The following is a 21290-nucleotide window of genomic DNA, read 5'->3' as shown; positions in this document are numbered from 1 at the left end:
TATAAATAATCCATACGAATATTTCGTCTGCAATTTCAACTCTCTCAATCGAATTATAAGAATTACTCGTTCGAATCATATTTATTTATTTATTTTTATTATTCTATTAGTTATTGTCGCTTAAATGTTACGTTTTCATTAGTTCTATTTTAAATAGTTTAAAAAACTTTAAAACAATTAAAATGTAAATCGTATTAATATTAATACGTAACTAATTATTATGACGTTATCATGAACTCGTGGGCCGCCCCGCGAACCTGTTCAGTGGGGTCCATTGTCTTTCCGAAGAAGTAAACGACAATGACATACGGGTGTATACGATCCGAAGACGTTTTTACACGTTTTTCATCGACCGCACGGTAACGTTTTCGTTCCGAACGAACGCTGCGTGTTTCTACTATCGGTTTTAAAAGTGTTCGTAGAGGCCAGTGACACGAGTGGACACGAAACGAATACGAATTGAACTCCATGTCCCGGATGCTCGGCCAAGAGGAAAAAAGAAAGTGAAGAAAACGAAAAAAAAAAACACGAGTCGCGGTCAGGAGACATTGCTCGCGGGAAACGAAAGGAAAACAAGTGCAAGAAAGGAAAGGCATATCGGCCGGACTGGCCGAGGGACATTTACGGTATCAGATCCCTGGGCGCGTGCGCGTACGCAAGCCGGGTGAGAAACAATCGGTTTTTCGACGGGACCGAGCGCGCGCGCAGGTATGTCGTGTCGAAAAGTGAAAGAGGAAGAACGGAACGCGCGCGCGTTCGTCGTCGCGTCGTCACTCCCGTCCGCCGTTACGTTTTTCGTTCGCAGCGCAACGCGTTTCCTAGAACCGGCAGCGCGCCACCGCGGCAGCGGCGTCGACTCGCTTTCACCCGCCCGGCGCACCGTTCCGTTACCGGGCCGCGGGAACGTGCGCGAACCGACCGGGCCCGTAAATCGTTCGTCGCCGCGACCGTTCAAAACGTCCGCGTACGTCCGACCGATCGTTACCGCCCAACCGTCGTTGTCTCAGTCGCCCCGACCCGGTGCCAGCGGATTATCGGCCGGCCGCGCGCTACAACGCTCCGCGAACACACGCGCCCACCCGCCGACGTCCAGCCGGCCGACACACGCGCGCCCGCGATGGCGTACACCACGTTCCCGGAGATGCTGGCCGCGGACGGCTCGATGACCGGACCCCTGGTGCTCGGGTTCGCCATCGTCGGTTTCGCCGCCGTGCTGGCGCTGGTCTGCGACGCCGTCCAGGAGATACTGTTCGGCGTCGTCGCGCACCTGTTGCCGCTGCTGTGGCCCGACCGCACGCCGCTGAACGTCAAGTACGGCAAATGGGCAGGTCGGTAACAACGTCTCGTAATATGTTATCGCGCGGCGCGCGGGTCAACCGACCACCGTTATCGTTTCGTTACGTTTTCGTCGTGTACCACCCCGTGTTATATTCTCTAAACCGTTGCGCGCCCGAAAACGATGTACCGTCCACGCATTGTTAGACGGTTGTTTTATTTTTCCGTTACAAACAAGCTTTCGCCACGCGATCGATATTCCACGTGTTTTTTCGCCAAACGAAATTTCATTTCCGTTCGATGTAGGTACACAATCGTTTTCCAATCGGTACATTATTTGTTTACGATAAACTATCGATTTATATAATGACGTTTCGAGGCGGTTTAGTGACCGAATAGTTTGATCCCAGGGCCTGACAGAGGAACTCCGGTCGTGTTTGACCCGGCACCTTCTGTTTCTCTGCGCGCCAGATAAACTCCACGCGTTCCGCACTCGGTTTGCCGTCCGTTGTCCCGTATTATTTTCTATTTAGAATTGATATATTTTTCCAACGTTCTGTTGTCAGTTTTATTTCGCTGAGTTCGTCACTTATTTTACTGTGTTGGTTCGGTGGTACAATTAAATCGTACAAAAAAAAAAAAAATTTCATCGTACATTTTAATCACCTTTTTTTCTTCTTCCTTTGTTTCTTTACTCCGAAAGCCCGACAATTCTTAAAGTTCTATAAATTGGTCGGCTTATTACTTTGAGTAGCCTATCCGTTTTCTACACCCTAAATGTTTATCATTATTTTTAGTTCGTCCGCGTACAAGTATTATTGTCTTACGTTTGTTGCATTCGTTCGGTAGGAACCGTTCGCGATGGTACCGAAAACATGGGTGAAGGAACTCCTGTGGGTAACAGGAAAAAGTACACCTTTTTTTCACGTCTGTCCTTTATAAAAAAAAAAAATATAACTGTCTGATACAACATTAATTATTTTTATAATATTATTTTAGTACGTCTAATAGTTTTTCCAGTTTTTGTTTTTAATGTTCACACGGATTTTTTTTCGTTTATACTCATTTTCAATGACGTCTTTACACTTTTCAGATCATCGTCAATAATAAATAAACTATTATTTTTTAAGCACTACTTTAAAGGTCTTTGTGTACCCGAACAATTTCGTAGACATTGTGGGTTTCAAAAATAACTGTGATTATTTGGTTGCGAGATATAACATGGTATTAATGTCGTAATTTTAAATGTTTTAAATGTTAAATTCACGAATTTGCTATACATATCTTCGCTATTGTTCATTAGAAATGAACATAATAACTACGAGTAATTTTTAAATCTGTTTTTACGTAACATGGTCGAAACCAGTAATTCTAAAATGATATTTTACACTCTACAGAGAAAACATTTTGACTTATTGCTGAGTATATTACAATAATAAAAGATTTATAATTTAACAACTGTAATTTATACTCGATTCTTCTCAACAAACGTGCTTTAAATGCGTTGAATCTTTTAATAAAGGAAATAGTCTGGAAATAAACCAGTTTTTTTTTTTTTTTTAGTTCGAATAAAACATACTAAATTAATAGAATACATAACGATTATTACTAGTTATAGGTAACAATCTTTTATTACATTTAGTTTTGTAGGTATGAAGTTTTATGGGCATAAAAAAAAATTATTTTTGATCAATTACTATTCAATATTCATAACGTTATAGTATGTAATATATATTTAATATATAATTATTCATAATACATATCTAGTTTAGAAATAAATTATACTTTAACAAATTAAGAACTGCTTCCTTATAAAATGTGTTTTTAAAATAATTTATATTATTTTATACACATGCATAAAATAAAAAAATTGAACTTTAAATGGATGGATATGTGATGCATAATTAAACAATATTTTTTCAATCGATTCTCAAGGTTACTTATTTTATATTAAAATGCATGTAGTTTTATACTTCTATATTTACTTCCAACATTTATACAAGTCGTCAATCAGGTATTATACCAAGTTATTAATACAATATGTATTATGTGTGTATAAAGTATCCATGAAAAAAAAATGTATATGAACGCTAATTAGTTTATAATTTTAATTTAGGTACTATAAATATGAGTAAATATAATATTAAGATACTTATCACATTATTTTAAAATAACCACATGTATGTATATAATAAGTAAGAAAAGTATATATGGTTATATTTGTTATATAAATACGATATTATTTCGTATAAATAAATACCATTAATTATAAATTTGTATAATAGTTATAAAACTTAACCTAACCTAACCTAAACATATACTAAACTTTTGTTCGCATATCACACTTGTCATGATGAAAGGTACAAAAGAGTAAAATGCACCATTTCCATAACAATAATTTGACTGTCCTAATAAATTCATAGAAAAAATCATGGTAACAATCTTAGTAAATGTTGTGTAAATATTTTAATAAAATCAGAATCAGTGTTGATATGATTTTGACTAAATTTTATTAATTTTTCTATGATAGCTAAATCGCTGTTAGAGAAACATTGAATTTTGCTTGTTTGTATTGTAACAACATATGCCAATGTATCCGGGTGTAACATAAATACTCGACAACACGTCGACATGTATGATTTTTTAAAGATAATACTTATTCTTACGACTTATTTCAAAATTATTCTAGTTCTTGTTATAAATAAATGTATGTACAGAAAATATTATACATTTAAATATAAATAAACTGCTTAAAAAAAGGTTGAAACATGTTCTCAAATGGTATAGCAATTGGTTTATATTATTATGTTACTTAATAGTTTATTAAAATATATGGAAACAAATATTTTACTTAACACTTGATGTACATAAATGACAGACTTAATGACCATTTTCAAAAATAATACTTGAATAATAAATGACAAAAAAAAAAATTAAATATTATAAGTAACACACCAACAACGATTTGAATATTAAAACATGAATTATTTTTAGTATTAGTAAAATGTATTCAAATATTTTGTTAAGAGTACATGTTGAAAAAGAAAACAAAAAAAAGATCAATTGGATCGATCGACTTTCTACTAGAATGTTAGAATATTAGATAGTTATTACTTACATGGAGTATAATTACCAAACGCGTATTATAATCAAGATAATATTCTAATATATCATGGTTAATGGTTTATGCATTAATAGTAAAGTATAAAAAATTCATGTCTGATTAAAAAACAAGGTTTACTAATAAGTATGTGATCGATTGTATTATTATTTAAAACGTACTTAGAATTAATTATCAAAATAAAATACGTATAATCGCTTGATCCCATGCTCGAGAATCTCAAAGTTAAATTGCCCGTTTTAAATAATAACAAACAAAGTATTTACGGACAAATAATATTATTTTTTAGATCTTTCGCGTAAAAGATTTTAGTTTTGAAAATATCTGCAACATTTGCATGAATACATTGTGCAATTTTCTTATTGAAATGAAGCAAGCAGCAAACAGGTTAGATAAAAATAATCGTTCATGATAAATCGTTGTGTAGCACGTGACGAATAACAAATGTTCAGAAAATAATTTCGCTATGTGTATAGAAAATATCTCTCGACTCGTTGTGAAAAATTGCACGCTAGACAGGTGAGAGATTTTTATGTATGCAAGGATTTTACATGCTCAAGCATCTATTATGCATGAAATACGATTTTGTACGCGATGACCTGTTTATAACGTTGAACACTCGTTTACTCGCCCAATCTCTATGTAATTGAACAAAATAGTTTTTTAACCCTTTCATAACAGTTTTACAAAATTTCATTTTTCGTTATTATTACGGTTAATTCATTTTGCTTATCATACGGTGTTGTGCTAGTTAAATAGAGTTTTCGATGGCAACATAAAATATTACCAATATTATTTTAAGTCGTTAAAAAAAAAAAAAAAAATACTAAAATACTACAAATTTCATAAAACGCAAAGTAAAATATCCATCAAACTAACTATATTGTGGATAAAGTACCTAGTTAACGTTTTGAAGAAACTCATCTTTTTTTCTGATCTATCAATATTGAGTTATGCAAATTTGCATAAGAGTATCTATTAGATATATTATATTAGCCAATGCATAATTTTCAACACTGTATAATGATTGGAAAATATAATTTAAATAAATAAACAAAGTAACATAATAAAAATTAATCATTATTATTCCAATAGGCGCTATACTGAGTTCATAGCAACGTTTAAAGTAAATATTTACAAAACTTTTTAAATACGTCGTGATACTTAATTTCACATAAAATATTTAATGTTCAATAGTTTACTAACGAATCGTTCACCAGTATTTGATTAATTTGTATAATTATCTGCTTTTCGATAAACTGTATACTAAATATAAGTATAACAACGCTTTTGCATAAGTTTTTTTAACACACAAACTGCATTACAATACTTAACTCTTTAATTAGTGTACAATTATACAGTTCTTTCATAATCACGATGATCAGGTCAAAAGTCACACATTATATAAGATTATCGTTCGAAAGGCATAGCCATTAAATGTTAAGATTTTAACTTGACTGAGATTTCATCGATGTAAAGAAATTGTATTATTTTTTTTCGACGAGTCAATAATATTATCATTATTAAGTACATAAATAAATTATTAATTGAAATTTAATCATTTATAGTTTATTTTATTTAGTATTTCATATTCCATTTTCAAATTTTGATTTCATAATCAATAAATACTTGAAAATTATTTTTACTCGTTGGTACTTTCACTAAATCAGTATGAAATTTTTTATTTTTATTTCTAAAAAATCATTCAGTTTTTATCACTATTAATCATTAAAACATAAGAAAAGCGAATCGGTTAAAAACAACTACTAAGTTCTAATTACATTTTAGTAATTACATTTTATTTTTAACAGTATTGGATTTTTATTATGTAAAAGTATGCACTATAAATAAAAATACGAGCTAATATATTACAAATATGCATTAAACATGCAAAATAAGTTGTATAGAACTCATAGCTGTTAAAACACTGTGGTTTTTCTCGTCATAAACTAGCGCATATTTAAGTTATTCGATAACGTTATACGTGTAAATACAATTTGAGCTCCACGTTCTCCGACATCCGTACGGTTTTGTGTTTTATGTAAAGTATGATAAATGCATAACTTTACATTCAAGATTTTTAGTGATCACTCGGCTTTTGATTGTTCGTTGTTTTACGTTTGTATACGTCCGCAGGGATTCGACGTGCTTTTCAGCGTATTACGAATTTCATTCCATGAATACTCGCCACGTCGTGGGAACGGAGTAACTGTATGAATATTCGGTATTCGATATTTGCTATTCGTCATTCGCCACCTTCCCGCGAATTGTCGGTAAATGTGACACTAGTCAAAAGTGATTTTATTATCAAAATTTATATTCGTTGGACCAATTCGTTCGATTTGTATTTATTCGTCGTCTACGCTAGTCGCGAGAACCCAGTTTAATACAAACTACTTACTTCATCGTTTTATTCAGTGAATTGAACCCGATACCGGTATGCTTAGATCTTATGTACCAAATCTAAAAGTCGTTGTTGGCACTTTTTTATACTATAATAAGATAAGACTTTAATGGAATATCTTTAATCGGCATGACAAATCATATTTATTGAACGAATAAAATTATGAAATGCAATAAAAATTAATAAATGGTTAATACTCCTAAAATAATATATAAATGAATTAATGCGTGGGCTGGAGTATTATTATGCGTGTAATGTACGACCAGTTTCGAATTAAAAACGCATAATCAACTACATACAAAGTCAAAGACCAGGCTGCGCATACGTTTATTTATTTATGTATTTCTACGTATGAACTATTTATTCATGCATTCATAAACGTAACGTGTATAAAATATTTTACACGTAGGTGTTCGAGTTATATAATGCGTACGTGTATATGGTTGATAGGCACATAGTCCGTGAGACAAACTGATTCAGAGGTAGAGAGAAAGATAGCGAAATCCTAATCAAGTGGGATTACCCAACTTCCCTATGGGATCTGTGCAAACATGTTTACTCTTACAATTATAAATAAAGAACCCTATGTAATCAATACGTTCGTTATGTGAATGATTTCAACACGACTACGGGTGACGTACATAGCAGTACACAAATATACCCACGTCCCGTGAATCTAACGGCAATAGAAAAATTCTACATTTTAACAGAGAGCACTATGGAAATTCGCTTTTTACGGAATATAGATAAATATAAAATAATCACTGTAAGAGTACTTGTATACGATGATTATAAAAAGTCTTAATCACGATAATCGGTTAAACAAAAAACACTACCTATCTGATCGTGAGTCGTCTGAAAAAAAAATATAGCTATTGTAATTAATCAAAACGTTATCTGATAAATGTCATGTAGAAAGTGGCGTGTATAATTTGTTATGCATTTTTTATGATTACCTTGTAATCTCTTGTCGTCTTAGCTTAATCTGCTTAAACCGATTCATATGTTAATATACAAAATTCTTATTAATTCGTAATTGTTAATTTTTTTAAATTAAATTGCATAACCCTAGGCTAATTTTATAATAATATTATATTTAGTTCTATAATTATATATTTTTTTATCGTAATACTTGGGAAAAATCATGTTTATATCTTTCCAATAATAGTTTTCTATTATTATTTTCGTAAAAAAAAATTATAATTTTACTTAAAATTGGCCAAATAATATTTACGAATTTTTCCATAAGACTATAGAAAATTTCAATCTAGGGAAAAATTAAAAAAATTATTAATTGATCCATTAATGTCTTAGAATACATTGAACGAATAATATAAATAGTTATGTACTACTTTAGATCTTTTGTAAAGTTTCGAAAAGGTGAAATTTAGTTAAATTTTATAAAATATAAGATTTCAACCATAGAGACCTCAACGTTCACAATTTAATGCTAATCACTTATTTCTATTTTTACGTAATACATTTAAAAAAATATTATTTCATCCAAAAAAATATACGAACTTAAATAATTGAACAAAGTTCTTTAAATAACAAATAAAAAAACATATTACAATAAGCCGATCATCTATCAAAATACTGTTTTTGAACACATTTATTCAAGAGTGCTGCAAATTGATTATGACACACCGGCTCGTGTCTGAGATCATAAAAGGTTACGCCTAATTATGATACCCGTCATCCATTATATGTATTCTATTCAGCATTCGTCATAAGTATATCCATAAAGATATACGAAATCTATTATACGGACATTTCAACAAATCACGTTCGTAAAAACTCACTAATAAACATGTTACGCGATTTGTATGTGTCATCATGCTTGAGGGCTGATATAAATAATTATAACACGATTTCACTACAATAGTTAACGGTATTTGAACGTGAATTTTGTCTTTACTGTTCACAAATTTTTTCAGAACCGGAGGCGCTGTTGTGTGCTAATTATGAAAACAATAATAGCGATTCCGTGTCATATTTTTTATTGTTTTTTTTTTTTTTTTGTCCACGTGACTACACACATATATGTATCAATTGGTTTTACGTCGAGTGAAAGTAACATTTCGTTTAACGCAAATGCAATCTTAACGTGCTCATTTATTTCAATATCCATTACAAATAAATCTTCATTAAAATGAACTATTATATCAATGTAACACATAACGAGACGATATAAATCAAACACATATATATATATTTCAAAGTTATTTATAGTAATATTGGTATTTCATTATTATTATTATTATTATTATTGTTTTTTTAAGGTCATATACGTTTAAAAAAAAAGTTGTTTTGGGTATTTTTACCAGGAAGTAGTGCAATATTGGAATTGTAAAGGAATCATCCGACAAAACGTCTTCGCAAACAGAATTGTTTTCAACATTTTAACAGCTATATATGTGTATATGTGCACATGTTTCGGAGATTTTGCAAGATGCAGATTTAACGGGCATCAAAACATGTAAAAAAAAAAATTGAAATCTATGTTCTAAATTGTTTTATCATAAAAATAATAGTGATTTTTTATGTTAAAATCACTTTAAAACATATAAATATTGTATTAACTAATAATAGTGTACTAATTATTTTTCTGATGAAAATAAATTAACGTACCATTAACCATTAACCATCTACAGTATTTCGTCACAATAAAAATGGGATAAAATAATTTTACGGGTACGGGTTCAGTTTACAATTAAATTGCACATTTACACTGAAACTATCTTCAGACAAAAACGGAAAGTGACACCGTAACTCACTTTCTGATGACCGCATTATTAATTGCATTGTACACAATCTTTCTTGTATAGAATTATATCATAGATAGACAGCGTATCCTTGAACAGTTATCATAATATTTAAGCTCTTATATTACAATTATTACACGTGGAAGGTTTAACTGCAATTCGTCTTTTTTAAACAGACAGTTCTTCGATTTTAAACAATCAACAGCTATTCAGTGTAATTCTAAGAACTGTACAACACATTTTAAATATGAAAAATAACGTTAACACACGAATAGTATTAAATTAAAAAAACTGATGAATGTATAAAATTTATCAGTGTACGATATCGAAGGAAAGTCGACTTTCCTTGGATAGCAAACAGGCTAAAAAACGGTAGGCGCAACTCATACATGTAGATGTATTGATTTTTATTGATTTTATGTATATGTGATATTCAGAATAATAGGGTATTTTTTTTATTTTACAATTACATACATTTATTTGGCTTTTTTTTTTTACAGCAGTGACAACAAACGAATTCTTTAAGTGAACAAACGTAAATGTAAAATCAAAGAATTAGTATTTAAAATATAGTATTTGAAACTATTTAAAAAACCAGTACTACTCAAATACTTTACACTGCCATTAAGACATAATTATTTTGCTTTCGGTTATATAAAATACAGTAAAATGTTTAATAATCAATAAAATAGAAAAAATTATAGTAAAAACAAAAGAAAAAAAAAATATGTAAAGCCGGACGCATTGTAATAAGCCATATAAGACCGTAGGTAGACCGCACTTAAAAACTCGTTGTAACTCACATAAACTTATTGTTGAGAAAAAAAAATTATATTACGCGCTTAGATAAAGAGATTTAATTAGTTTTATAACAACTTCTTATACTTGTATGTCCATAACGGAGGCAAGTTGAAAACAAGTCATGTCAAACGACGTAAGATGAACTGAAATGTAGTATATAAAGTATATTATGACGTAGTAATTAATCGGTAAAATTACATACTTTAAACAGACGGAAATTGTGAGAAAAAAACAAGAATTATTGTTGCGTGCTACAACAAAAATTTTCAACTTAGTCGGTCACCTTCAGGTATTATAACAACCGGTCCCTCATCACAAAGTAAATTCACCACTTCAAGAAAACTAAAACATGCAGTCTCTTTCGATTAATTATTATTAAGTAAATAATATTATAATATTTCTCTGTCATTATATTTTTCAATGTTTTTGTTTTTATTATTTTATACAATGATTTCTGAGTAGGATATAAAATATAATAATGAGTATTAAATCAGTAAAAACTTGAGTGTTCACAATCCAATAATAAACATTATTTATAAGACACAAAACGCTTTAGTTTTCTGTATTATATGTAAAATTATAACATCATATACGTTTTTTTTTTCTGTAGTGATCACTGGATCTACAGATGGAATTGGGAAAGAATATGCCAAGGAATTAGCCAAGCGAGGTCTTAACATTGTATTGATAAGCAGGAATATTGATAAATTGCATAAGATTGCTTCAGAAATAGGTAAGTCAACAGTGAAAACATGACATAACATTATTTTTACACTATTTCAAAGAAATGTCGATAATATGGTTGTCAAACATCTTGCAAGCTAAAACTTCAACACCCAATAACTTTCCTTTATTTTTTTTTTATCCATAAGATATACTATATGTAATTTTTTATTCTGTTCTATGTGAAGGCATTTGAAAATAAAAACATAATCATGTATACTACACATTGTATAAACATATTTTAAATAAAATCAAAAATACCTTTTTTGCGCTTTGGATATTCCTATAACCATAATCAAACTATCATCATAAATAGAAATCAAATTATAAAATATGAAGTATTATGAGAAACTATGAATAAAATAAATCGCACAAAAAATCGTAAATATTTTCAAAAAATAATCTATCAAAATTTGTTTAACCGGCGAAGTTTCAAATTGAAATTAATTATTGTATCCCGATTAATTTCATTGAAACTAAAATTAAACTGTTGTTTTACTTCTTGCGAAAACGTTTAAAATATTTTTTCCGATCGACGTAAAGCGGTTGAAAAAAAAAATCATCCAAATGTGTTTTGAGAATTACCATGAGAAATCAAAACAAAACGTCGTCGGAAATCATATTTAACAACACAGGATACTTACGTACGGTGTCTCGCTTGTCTTTTCACGTTATAGCGACAGCGATAATATTATGTTTTTTTTTCCAGAACAAGACTGCGGAGTCGACGTCAAGTCGATCCAAGCGGATTTCAGCAAAGGCCAGATGGTGTTCGATCACATCGCCAAGGAGCTGGAGGGCGTCGAAATTGGAATACTGAGTCAGTGACGTTTGTGATAAGATATAAAATACGGTTTAGTAAAGCAAAATCAGCGCACGTTTTAGCGTTTTGAAATCGTTTTCCCTGCACACGCGCGTACCCTGTGTGTGTGTGTGTGTGTGTGTGTGTGTGTGTGTTTATTTGTATATTTATTTTTTCCATTTTTTTTTACCCCCCTACCCGTCGACCGTTTCCGATCCCGGCCGTGTTCTGCAGTCAACAACGTCGGCATGAACTACCCGTACCCTATGTACGTTTCCGAGGTGCCGGACTCCACTTTGTGGGACTTGGTCAACGTGAACGTGGGCGCAGTCACGCACATGACGAAACTCGTGTTGCCCGCCATGCAGGGTCGGAAGCGTGGTGCCATCGTCAACGTGTCGTCCAGCGCCGAGTTGCAGCCCATGCCGCTGATGGCCGTCTACGCGGCGACGAAGGTAACGTGAACAAGCGTTTCGCACTAACCGAATGGTTGACGGGCACATGGGCGCAACTAGAGCTCAAATATCGGGGGTGCTGAAATTGCTGAAAATAAAATTAAATGGTATATAACTGTGTAACTATTACATATTATATAGATCTGAAAAAAGCAAGTAAAGCTACGTTTGAACTCAGGGATGCTAAAACCCTTATTGCGCTCCCCCCCCCCCCCATAGTTGCGCCTAAGGACGGGTACGAAAGCGAACGCGCGAGACGGTTTTTATTCCGTTTCAAATCGTAATGCCACCGAACGAGTTTATTTTTTTTCAAAATATATGTTCAACAGTCATTTACATTGCGTGCGAATACTGAGAAGTACGTTTTCGCGTCATGTTACACACGTGTCACGCGTATCTATTCGTGATGACGATTGTAAAATACAAAATCTTAACCGGAAACATAAGTCCGCCGTCCTGAGGCTAAACTACCGGGGCTGTAAGAGGAGCTTTAAAATAGCCGAAAATATTGTAACCGACATTATTTCAACCGAAAACATTTTAGCCGACACATATTTCGTCCTAATCGTATTTTAACCGACACATATTTCGTCCGACCCGTATTTCAACCGACACATATTTCGTATGAACCGTATTTTAACCGACAGTATTTGTCATTTGAGCATGGTAATATCATACTGTGGTAATAGTTTATACCACGGTTATAGATACTATGTTATGATAGTCAGATAGGTACTAGTCAGAACCGGCTAAAGCTATGGGCGACCGGGGTTAGTTCGGCAACCGCCAAACTGAAAATTATTTTTATTTAATTTATCTTTTAATATGCATTAACAATCTACAGTTATATAAGTTAATAACTTTATTACAATATTATATAATCAGGCAATAAAGTTTAAAGTTATAATACAAAATATCTTCTTAAATTTTATTTAAAATTACTAAAAAACTTAATTTTACTACTACTCAAACTAGATAAGGAGGGGATTAAGGGCGCCAAAATATCTTAGATCATGTTGTATCTTTAAATAATATAGCTATCCTAACCTAATCAGTAATACGGTATAAGATAGTAGGAGATAACATATTTTAGGAGTGTCGGCCTAAATACTGTCGGCTCAAATACGATTTGGCTAAAATACGGTTCAGAGAAATTACGAGTCAGATCATTTAATTTTCGGCTGAAATATTTTTCGGCTAGAATACGCACTCCCGGCTGTAAGCGTAACGTTCGATATTTTAGGAATAAGGGAGGAATGTTAAAGGTTACGCCAACCCGTCCACTAACATAACATACTACATGAAACTTACAAAAATAAATAAATAAACTTACAAAAATTTATTTTTAGAAAATATAAATCGAAAAATGTATTATACACCGGTACTCAATTCACGTACAGTTTGACCGAGAAATTGTTTTTATTTTTATAACCACCAGACCCAAAAGTAGGTTGCTTAACAGTGTTTAAATGGTAAACTTGCGAGCTGCTAGATAATGATAGTATAGGTAAAATAAATGGCAAAAAAAATGGATTTCGTGTCGAAAAATTAAATTCGTGGAATGTTCTTAAATTTGAATTTATACTAGTCAATACTTTAATTTAAAGTTTTCCTCGGCGGGACGTATATTATACTATTTGACACTTCTGATTATATCGTTCATATTTATTCGATTAACTGAATAAATTACATACTAAATTGTATCTGTTTCATTTTTTATGTCTTACAAGCGTCTTACACTAATACTTATTCTTATACTCAGCTGCGTGAACGTAAATTGCTACCGGGAAACGGCAAATCGAAAATTCAGTGTCCTTAATTATTAATATTATCTGATATTTGATATAATAGCACATGTTTTAATAACATCAAAAAACAATATCAGCACTTATTATACATCTCCTTTATCTTCGCAATGTCTGCCTCCCAATATGCTGAATAGTTAATTAACTGTCATCTGTAAAAATAAATCGAAGACTTGAAAGTCTAAACCTTGTAAGTCAACATAATATGAAAAAGTAGATATTTTTTATCAGCACTTATTATACATCTCTTTTATCTTCACAATGTCTGCCTCTGAATCTGCTAAATAGTTAATTAATCGTACATCTATAAAAATAAATCGAAGACTTGAAAGTCTAAACCTTGTAATTCAACATAATATGAAAAAGTAGATATTTTTTACGAATTAATAAAAAAACGGTACATATCAGAGATCACAAACTGTTTTTCTCCGTATACTTCTAGTCATATAATTACGACGCATCGAACTGCGATTTATGATTACAATCGATAGCCGGAAAAATTATTTCTGGTAAAAAAAATTAATAGTTTTAATAGATACCTTCGATTTTAGTTGTTGATGATGAATCAACAGCAACATCGGTTCGCGAAACTGTCTAGGATATTTTTACGTTTATTTCAATTCGTATTTCAATTATTGTAAATAAACCAGAGGTTTCTAAGATGAAACGTTGTGTATTATTTACTGCTATCATCGATTAAATATATTTAATAATATTTAATCAATGCTGCTATTATATTTCAATACAATTAAATGTCATAAAAACACGGCGTTTGGCCAAGTCCACACCAGGTGACTTTCTATACGGCAATGATTTAATGTTGTTTTTAATTTCCATGGGGTTAATATATGGAAACATATTTTGATCTAGAAATCTTCCATAGTTCGCTGTTTTTTACTAAATTATAGGTTGGCTGATGTTTTACGTCGTTAGGTATAAATATGCTTTCTAAAGTATCCGCAAAATGCTCACATTTTTCCTCATCAGTTATAGATGCGGATTGTGTTGAAGTATGAAGGGGAGGAATATTATTCTAGTCCTTTTTTTATCAGTCTTTTCGTACATCTCCAAAGATTAGGATCATTTGGGTGGATTTCTGATAAATATTTTTTATAAGAATTAATTCTATAGTTATCTATTGAATCGCGTACTTGTTGTGTTAAGGCGTTAAGTAATCGACAATCCTCCGAACGTCTGTATTGTTACCACAAACGCCTAACTGTGTGCTTTTGTTGAATAAGAATTAGTATCATTTAGGGATCGAACTGTATGTAGGACGATTTTGTGAGCTTTCAACGCAGTTTAGGGTGGCCATAGTGATTATATCAATAAGATGACTAATTACATAATCGACAGTAGTCATTGAATTAATTTTGTTTGGAATTTGTAAATTATCAGTTATAAGTTGGGAAAATGTACACCAATTTGGTTTTCCGTTAATTAATTTTTTACGTGGTGATACGTACGCATTGGTAGCTATGGATAAAATAATTTTAACTGGATTGTGGTCGGAATCTAGTTCAGGGAGCACTACTTGTGTAATGTTTACAGATATGCCTTTTATTAATACGATATCCAGAATATCTGGGTGTCTGTTTATGTCGTTTGGGAAATATGTTGGTGTAGAAGGGGCTGAAATAACTGCCAAGTTTGAATTTATAAATTCCTGCAGTTTGCGTCCTCTTGAGTTTATCGATATATAACCCCATTTGGTATGGTTATAGTTAAGATCATCTAGCAATATTAAATTATTGCTTTTGGAAAATAAAGTTTCGTAGTTATTTGTGTACATAATTTTGCTGGGCGATTGGTATGCACTTATGAGCGTGACTGATTTATTATTTATTGTTAATGATATTGATATTACTTCTAGTGAATGAAGGTCAAAAATAATTGGCATTTGATTATGTTTAATGTTATTACGTATGGTGATTGCTACTCCATCAGCTGGTCTGCGAATAAGCGGGTGGTCATAACAGTAGATTTTGTTACCAGAGAATTTGATTGTATCTGAGTTAATCAAGTGCGTTTCTGTAACACATACGATATCTACACTATGATGGCTAAGAAAAGTAGCATGTGATTCTTTGTTTTTTAAAACCGTTCGCGTTCCAATTTATAATGATCAGATTATGGGAGTTCATTGCAATTTATACTTAGATTATTTAGTATTGATGGAAAGTTATCGATGATTTGCTTCATTAACTATGTTATAAAGGAGTTAATTAACGGCATTAGTGATTTAAGAAAGTTATTATCTATGTTTTGGGTACTTGTTTCATTTGATTTCAATTTCGAATTTGTTACTGAGGTGTACGATTTATTTATGGTAGCATTACTTATTGTATTATTTATTATTAATGTTTACCTCAGTTGTGATGTGATTGTTATGATTAATATTATTATTTACGTGTTTTGTGTAATTTATTTTTGAATAGGTTTTTTTTTTATTTTTTTGATATATTTTTCCTAAGGTCTTTATTGTAACTGCACCTTTTATAACTAGATGGGTGGTTATCCTCGTAGTTTACGCATTTAACTGCAGTTTCCTTTGTTTTCGTACATGTACTATAATGATGAATTTCTGCACATTTAATACATCTCGGTTGTAAATGACAAACATTTTTTGTGTGTGAATAACGTTGGCAATTTATACATTGAGGGATATCTGAAAAAGCTTTACGTGGCTTAACTAAGACAGTGCAGCAATCTATCTAAGGAGTATATATGTTTTGATGACTGAGGGATAAGGACAGCCACTATTGATATAGGGACTTTAAGATAGTTTTATAGGCGTGACCGAAATCACTTCATAATGTAACTCCCGCAAAATAAAGAAAATAGTTTCTTCTGATATTGAAACTGGTAGATTATGAATTGATAAATTGATAAGTGTGGTATTGGATTTGCATTATTTCGAACTCTTTTGTAACAGCTCTGTAGTCGTCTACAGTTGTTAATTTCAGTTTCAGTGAATTTCTTTTTTTGGTCTATTGTAAAATCATCTAGGGCTACAGTTACTAGTGATAAGTGAAAATGCTCGTAATTTTTAATATAGGTCGTATTTTCCTTACCTCGGAATGTGTGTTGTTAATATCGACCAGTGTGATGTCATTTACTTCTTCGTTGTCCACTAAGTTGGATATCGGTTTTTATTTCTTAATTGAAGACTTGTTGGTGACGTTGGGAAGAGATTATCTTTTCTTTTTCTCTTGAGCGAGGAGTTTACCTCTGTTTTACCGGCCCCTCTTTGTCCGAGAAGCATTTTTAAACACTTTATGCAGATGCAATTTCGCTAAACGTTATTTACGGAATGGAAACTTTATCGAACCTGCCGTGCCGGTTGCCGATAACGAACTGTAAAAACAGTTTATCAAAACGGGTTAAGAACTGTGCAACTGAAGTTGTATAAAATTTTTTTAAACATTTTATTGACAAATCTACCGTTTTCCATAGATAACATATTCTAAGTACATTATTGAACACTAAAAAAGGACTATATTTTATATTCCATAAATATTTTGAAATAAAAAGTATACACATATTATAGTTATACTCGATATTTAAGGGGTTTTATATAGGCAATTTAAATATCAAAATTAAAACGAAAAACGTAATTTTAAATTTAATTGTTACAAATCATACGATCGATTGTTGAGTTTCTCGTGCTATTCTTTGTTAGTAAAATACAATTTTTACTTTATCAAGTCCAAACAATCACAATTGTTGTTCTTTATTATTTTTGAAATGGCTTGTACAGGTATAGGTAAATATAAACATTTAAAATCTATTTATCACTGGTTATGGAAAACACGGTTCTGAGTGGAGAACGGGTTGATCAGAATCTACGTATGAAGTACCTAATAATTCTATAATCTGACTGGTGGAGTAAACTTTTACAAAAAAAAAAATCTCTGAGCTTTGATTTTGGAATGATTCAATATTAGCAGTTAAAATTATTACTATCCTAGTACGTACAGTGTATATTTAATGCTAATATAAGTATCCAGCTCATATTTAAAGTCCGCATCCCTATTGCGACTGATATTTTTGGATAAAAATACAACTAATACAAATATTATATCTTCAAAATGCTAAAAAATGCCAAGACTTCTCCACAGTTCGTGCTATAACACTACGGTGGCCGAAATGGTTCGAACCAGAAACGCGTCGCTCGCTGGTTTCGGCTTCCGTACGGAATCCGTCGCAGTGACGTTCTCGCGCTTAACAACGCCGTTTAACTTCGACTATATGAAATCGTTTCGACCCGCTGTGACGTAACACCGTCTTGTGTTTCAGTCGTACATAAAGAGCTTCACAGAAGCACTGCGAATCGAGTACGCGGAAGACAACATCACTGTGCAACACCTGTTCCCGTTGTTCGTCAACACGAAAATGAACGCTTTCAGTTATAGGCTGCAAGAGACCAGTCTGTTCGTGCCTGACGCCAAGATGTACGCCGTGAACGCCGTGAACACGTTGGGCATGGTGAAACACTCGACCGGTTACTGGGCGCACGGTATTCAGGTGAGCGATCGTTTAGTCACCAACTATATAGTTATACAAATATTGTTAGATAAACACTCTTAAAATCGAAAGTCCTCCGTCCTGGTATATGGGTCGTGAAATTGTTTTGATCGGTCGAAGAATAGAAACGTGAAAAAGTAGTTTTAATTTCGAAGACGATTCAAAATGGTTGAAAACTACTACTGTTTAAAAAATTAACACCAAAATCTCAAAAAAAAAAAAAAAAAAAAAAGAAACGTAAACATAATTCCTTATGTACCTAATACGGCTAATTACAATTAATTGTATTACCTATTATTGTTCGTAACGCAGTTGGTAGAAAGGTTTTTTTGTTTCAAACTCGTATAGCTAGAAGAAAGTAAAATAATGGGTAGTCGTTTATAAATTAATATTATTGAATTAATATTTAAATTCTTCAAAAGAATTATTAAAAAGTTACTTTCAACTTAAATATAACTGTTATTAAATGTTATTTACTGTTTATGTACTGTCTATGTATAGACATATGACATGAGACAAGAAAATTGAAAAATACCATATGTTCGTATTTTTAAAACCGACAACTGGACATACGAGTTTTAATTATTAACATAGATTCCAAAAAGACAAGTAATACAAATCATTGTACTAATCGAATTCTGTTAAAACAAAAAGAGTAAAATAGTTTCTTCCTTACATCAAGGCTATAAAAGACGATTAAATTATTTTCACTTACATAATAGTAGTAAATCACTAGTCAATTACGATATTTTTATTTTATGTCTGAACGGTTAGATGAATAGTGCGTTGAAACGGAACAATTTGAAATCCATCCCTATGCCCCGTCAATAACGTAGTAACTTAAAAGAGATTTTAATAAGGATCTATTGTTGGTTCAACTGGTTTTATTCACTAAATCATTAATTTAAACCAATTCTTAGGTCAAAGAACTAATTTTAAAACAAAGTGCATGTTGATCACATGTTCAATTTGTTATATTGCCAATTTGCACAAGTAGGTTTATGGTTATGTATTATTACATTTTTCTGACGTTGTTCATTAAATCAGTTTGTTGAAAATATATGAATCGTTAACAAGTCCAATCTATATCTAAATATCTATAACCAAGACTGTCCATCATCGTGCCTGTAAGAAACAACACTTGATAAAACTTTTGAATACTATTAATTTCTATCGTTTAACCGATTAAACTATAATTTATAATCAATAAGTATATACTATTAATTTATCAAAATATTTCACTTGATCACTCGGTAAGTTTAATTCACCTATTCATGTACAACAGAAATACTAAACAAATTCTGCGCTATTAGGCAGTTGCTTCCCCTGCTACTCTGGTAACTACGCCACTGATTATAAAACTATTAAATGACGTTTTCAGGTTATTGAAGTAAAAAGTGCAAAAATATCGAAGTTTTTACTTCAATATTTCATTAGTCATTTAGTTATTTGTCTTGAAAAATTAGAAAAAACTTACTTGTCACCTTTCTGCATTTAGAGTTTCACGTGCTACCCTATTGAAAAGTCCGAAAGATTTAATGAACATTGTATGTACCTCTTATTTAGTAAAAGTAGTACTTTTATGTAAACGATTTAATAATAATGTTGCCAATCGTTTGTCTATGTCAATTGTCACTGACAATTGATTGCGTCACTCAATAACAGTTGTACAACCCATAGGCCGTTTATTATTAATACATGTTTTTAATATTAACAATTATTGACGAACAAATAACCCTCCACGATCAGGTATAGCCTTTAGTGTTATACAATGTTATTATGTTATTAATATTATATATTATTATATATTAATATTATTAGTATTATATTATTATAACGTATTATAAAAATGTGTGTTTAATGTTTGTTGTTATTATTTTAGCATTTTTTCCTGAGACTGCCACCAGTGTGGATAAGAACTTTAATAGGAGAATTTATGACTCATTCCTTTAGAAGCGATTATTTCTCGAGAAAAGGAATGAAAGTGGAATAACTTTTTTTACTTTATAGTAGCTTAATTTTTATTTTTTTTTTATTTGACGTTACACATGTTATGTAATATATAATACAAATAACTATAATTTTGCTTTGTAACGTTTGTCTGGAAATAAAAATATTTCTCTTGTTACCTGTTTAATATTATTTTTATTACCCTGAATAACACTTAAGTTAGATAATCAAAAAAGCAACGCCGTAGGAGAGTTAAAATCAACCAAACTGATGTAAGTTTAACTAAAGGAACATACACAAAAATATTTATCTATGTAAAGAATATAAGATAGATCAAGATAACTAAATGAAATATTAATAGTTGTTATAATTGTAACCCTTGAAAACCTTAATATGTTTTTTTTTTGCTGCATTCAAATTAGGTCCCGAATTTAAAATTACTACACTAGTTGGGTTCCGAATTATTTTAGATACTACACTAGTTGGGTCCCGGATTTTTATAGATACTACACTAGTTAGGTCCTAAATTATTTTAGGTATACATTAGTTCCTGAATATTTTTTTGGTAAGTACTACATTATACTAACATTTTCCTTCCCATTTTAACAGACTTAGAACTTTGTATGATTTATTTAGACCACAGATATGGTTAAAAAAATTTT

The 21290-nt window shown here is 31.5% G+C and overlaps 1 protein-coding gene across 1 annotated transcript; it reads left to right on the top strand.

Annotated features, from left to right (window-relative positions):
• Window positions 1–899: 899 nt before the first annotated feature.
• LOC112689947 (inactive hydroxysteroid dehydrogenase-like protein 1) lies at window positions 900–20744 on the top strand. The gene is made up of 6 exons (XM_025563863.1): window positions 900–1328; window positions 10977–11099; window positions 11799–11909; window positions 12126–12346; window positions 18451–18678; window positions 20561–20744. Exons 1-6 carry the CDS (start codon window positions 1118–1120, stop codon window positions 20669–20671), a joined length of 1005 nt encoding a protein of 334 aa, XP_025419648.1. The 5' UTR covers window positions 900–1117; the 3' UTR covers window positions 20672–20744.
• Window positions 20745–21290: the final 546 nt, after the last annotated feature.

Source organism: Sipha flava, unplaced genomic scaffold (genome assembly GCF_003268045.1).
Source record: "Sipha flava isolate LNK unplaced genomic scaffold, YSA_version1 0_pilon_pilon, whole genome shotgun sequence".
NCBI lineage: Eukaryota > Metazoa > Arthropoda > Insecta > Hemiptera > Aphididae > Sipha > Sipha flava.
This window is presented reverse-complemented; position numbering and strand designations above follow the sequence as displayed.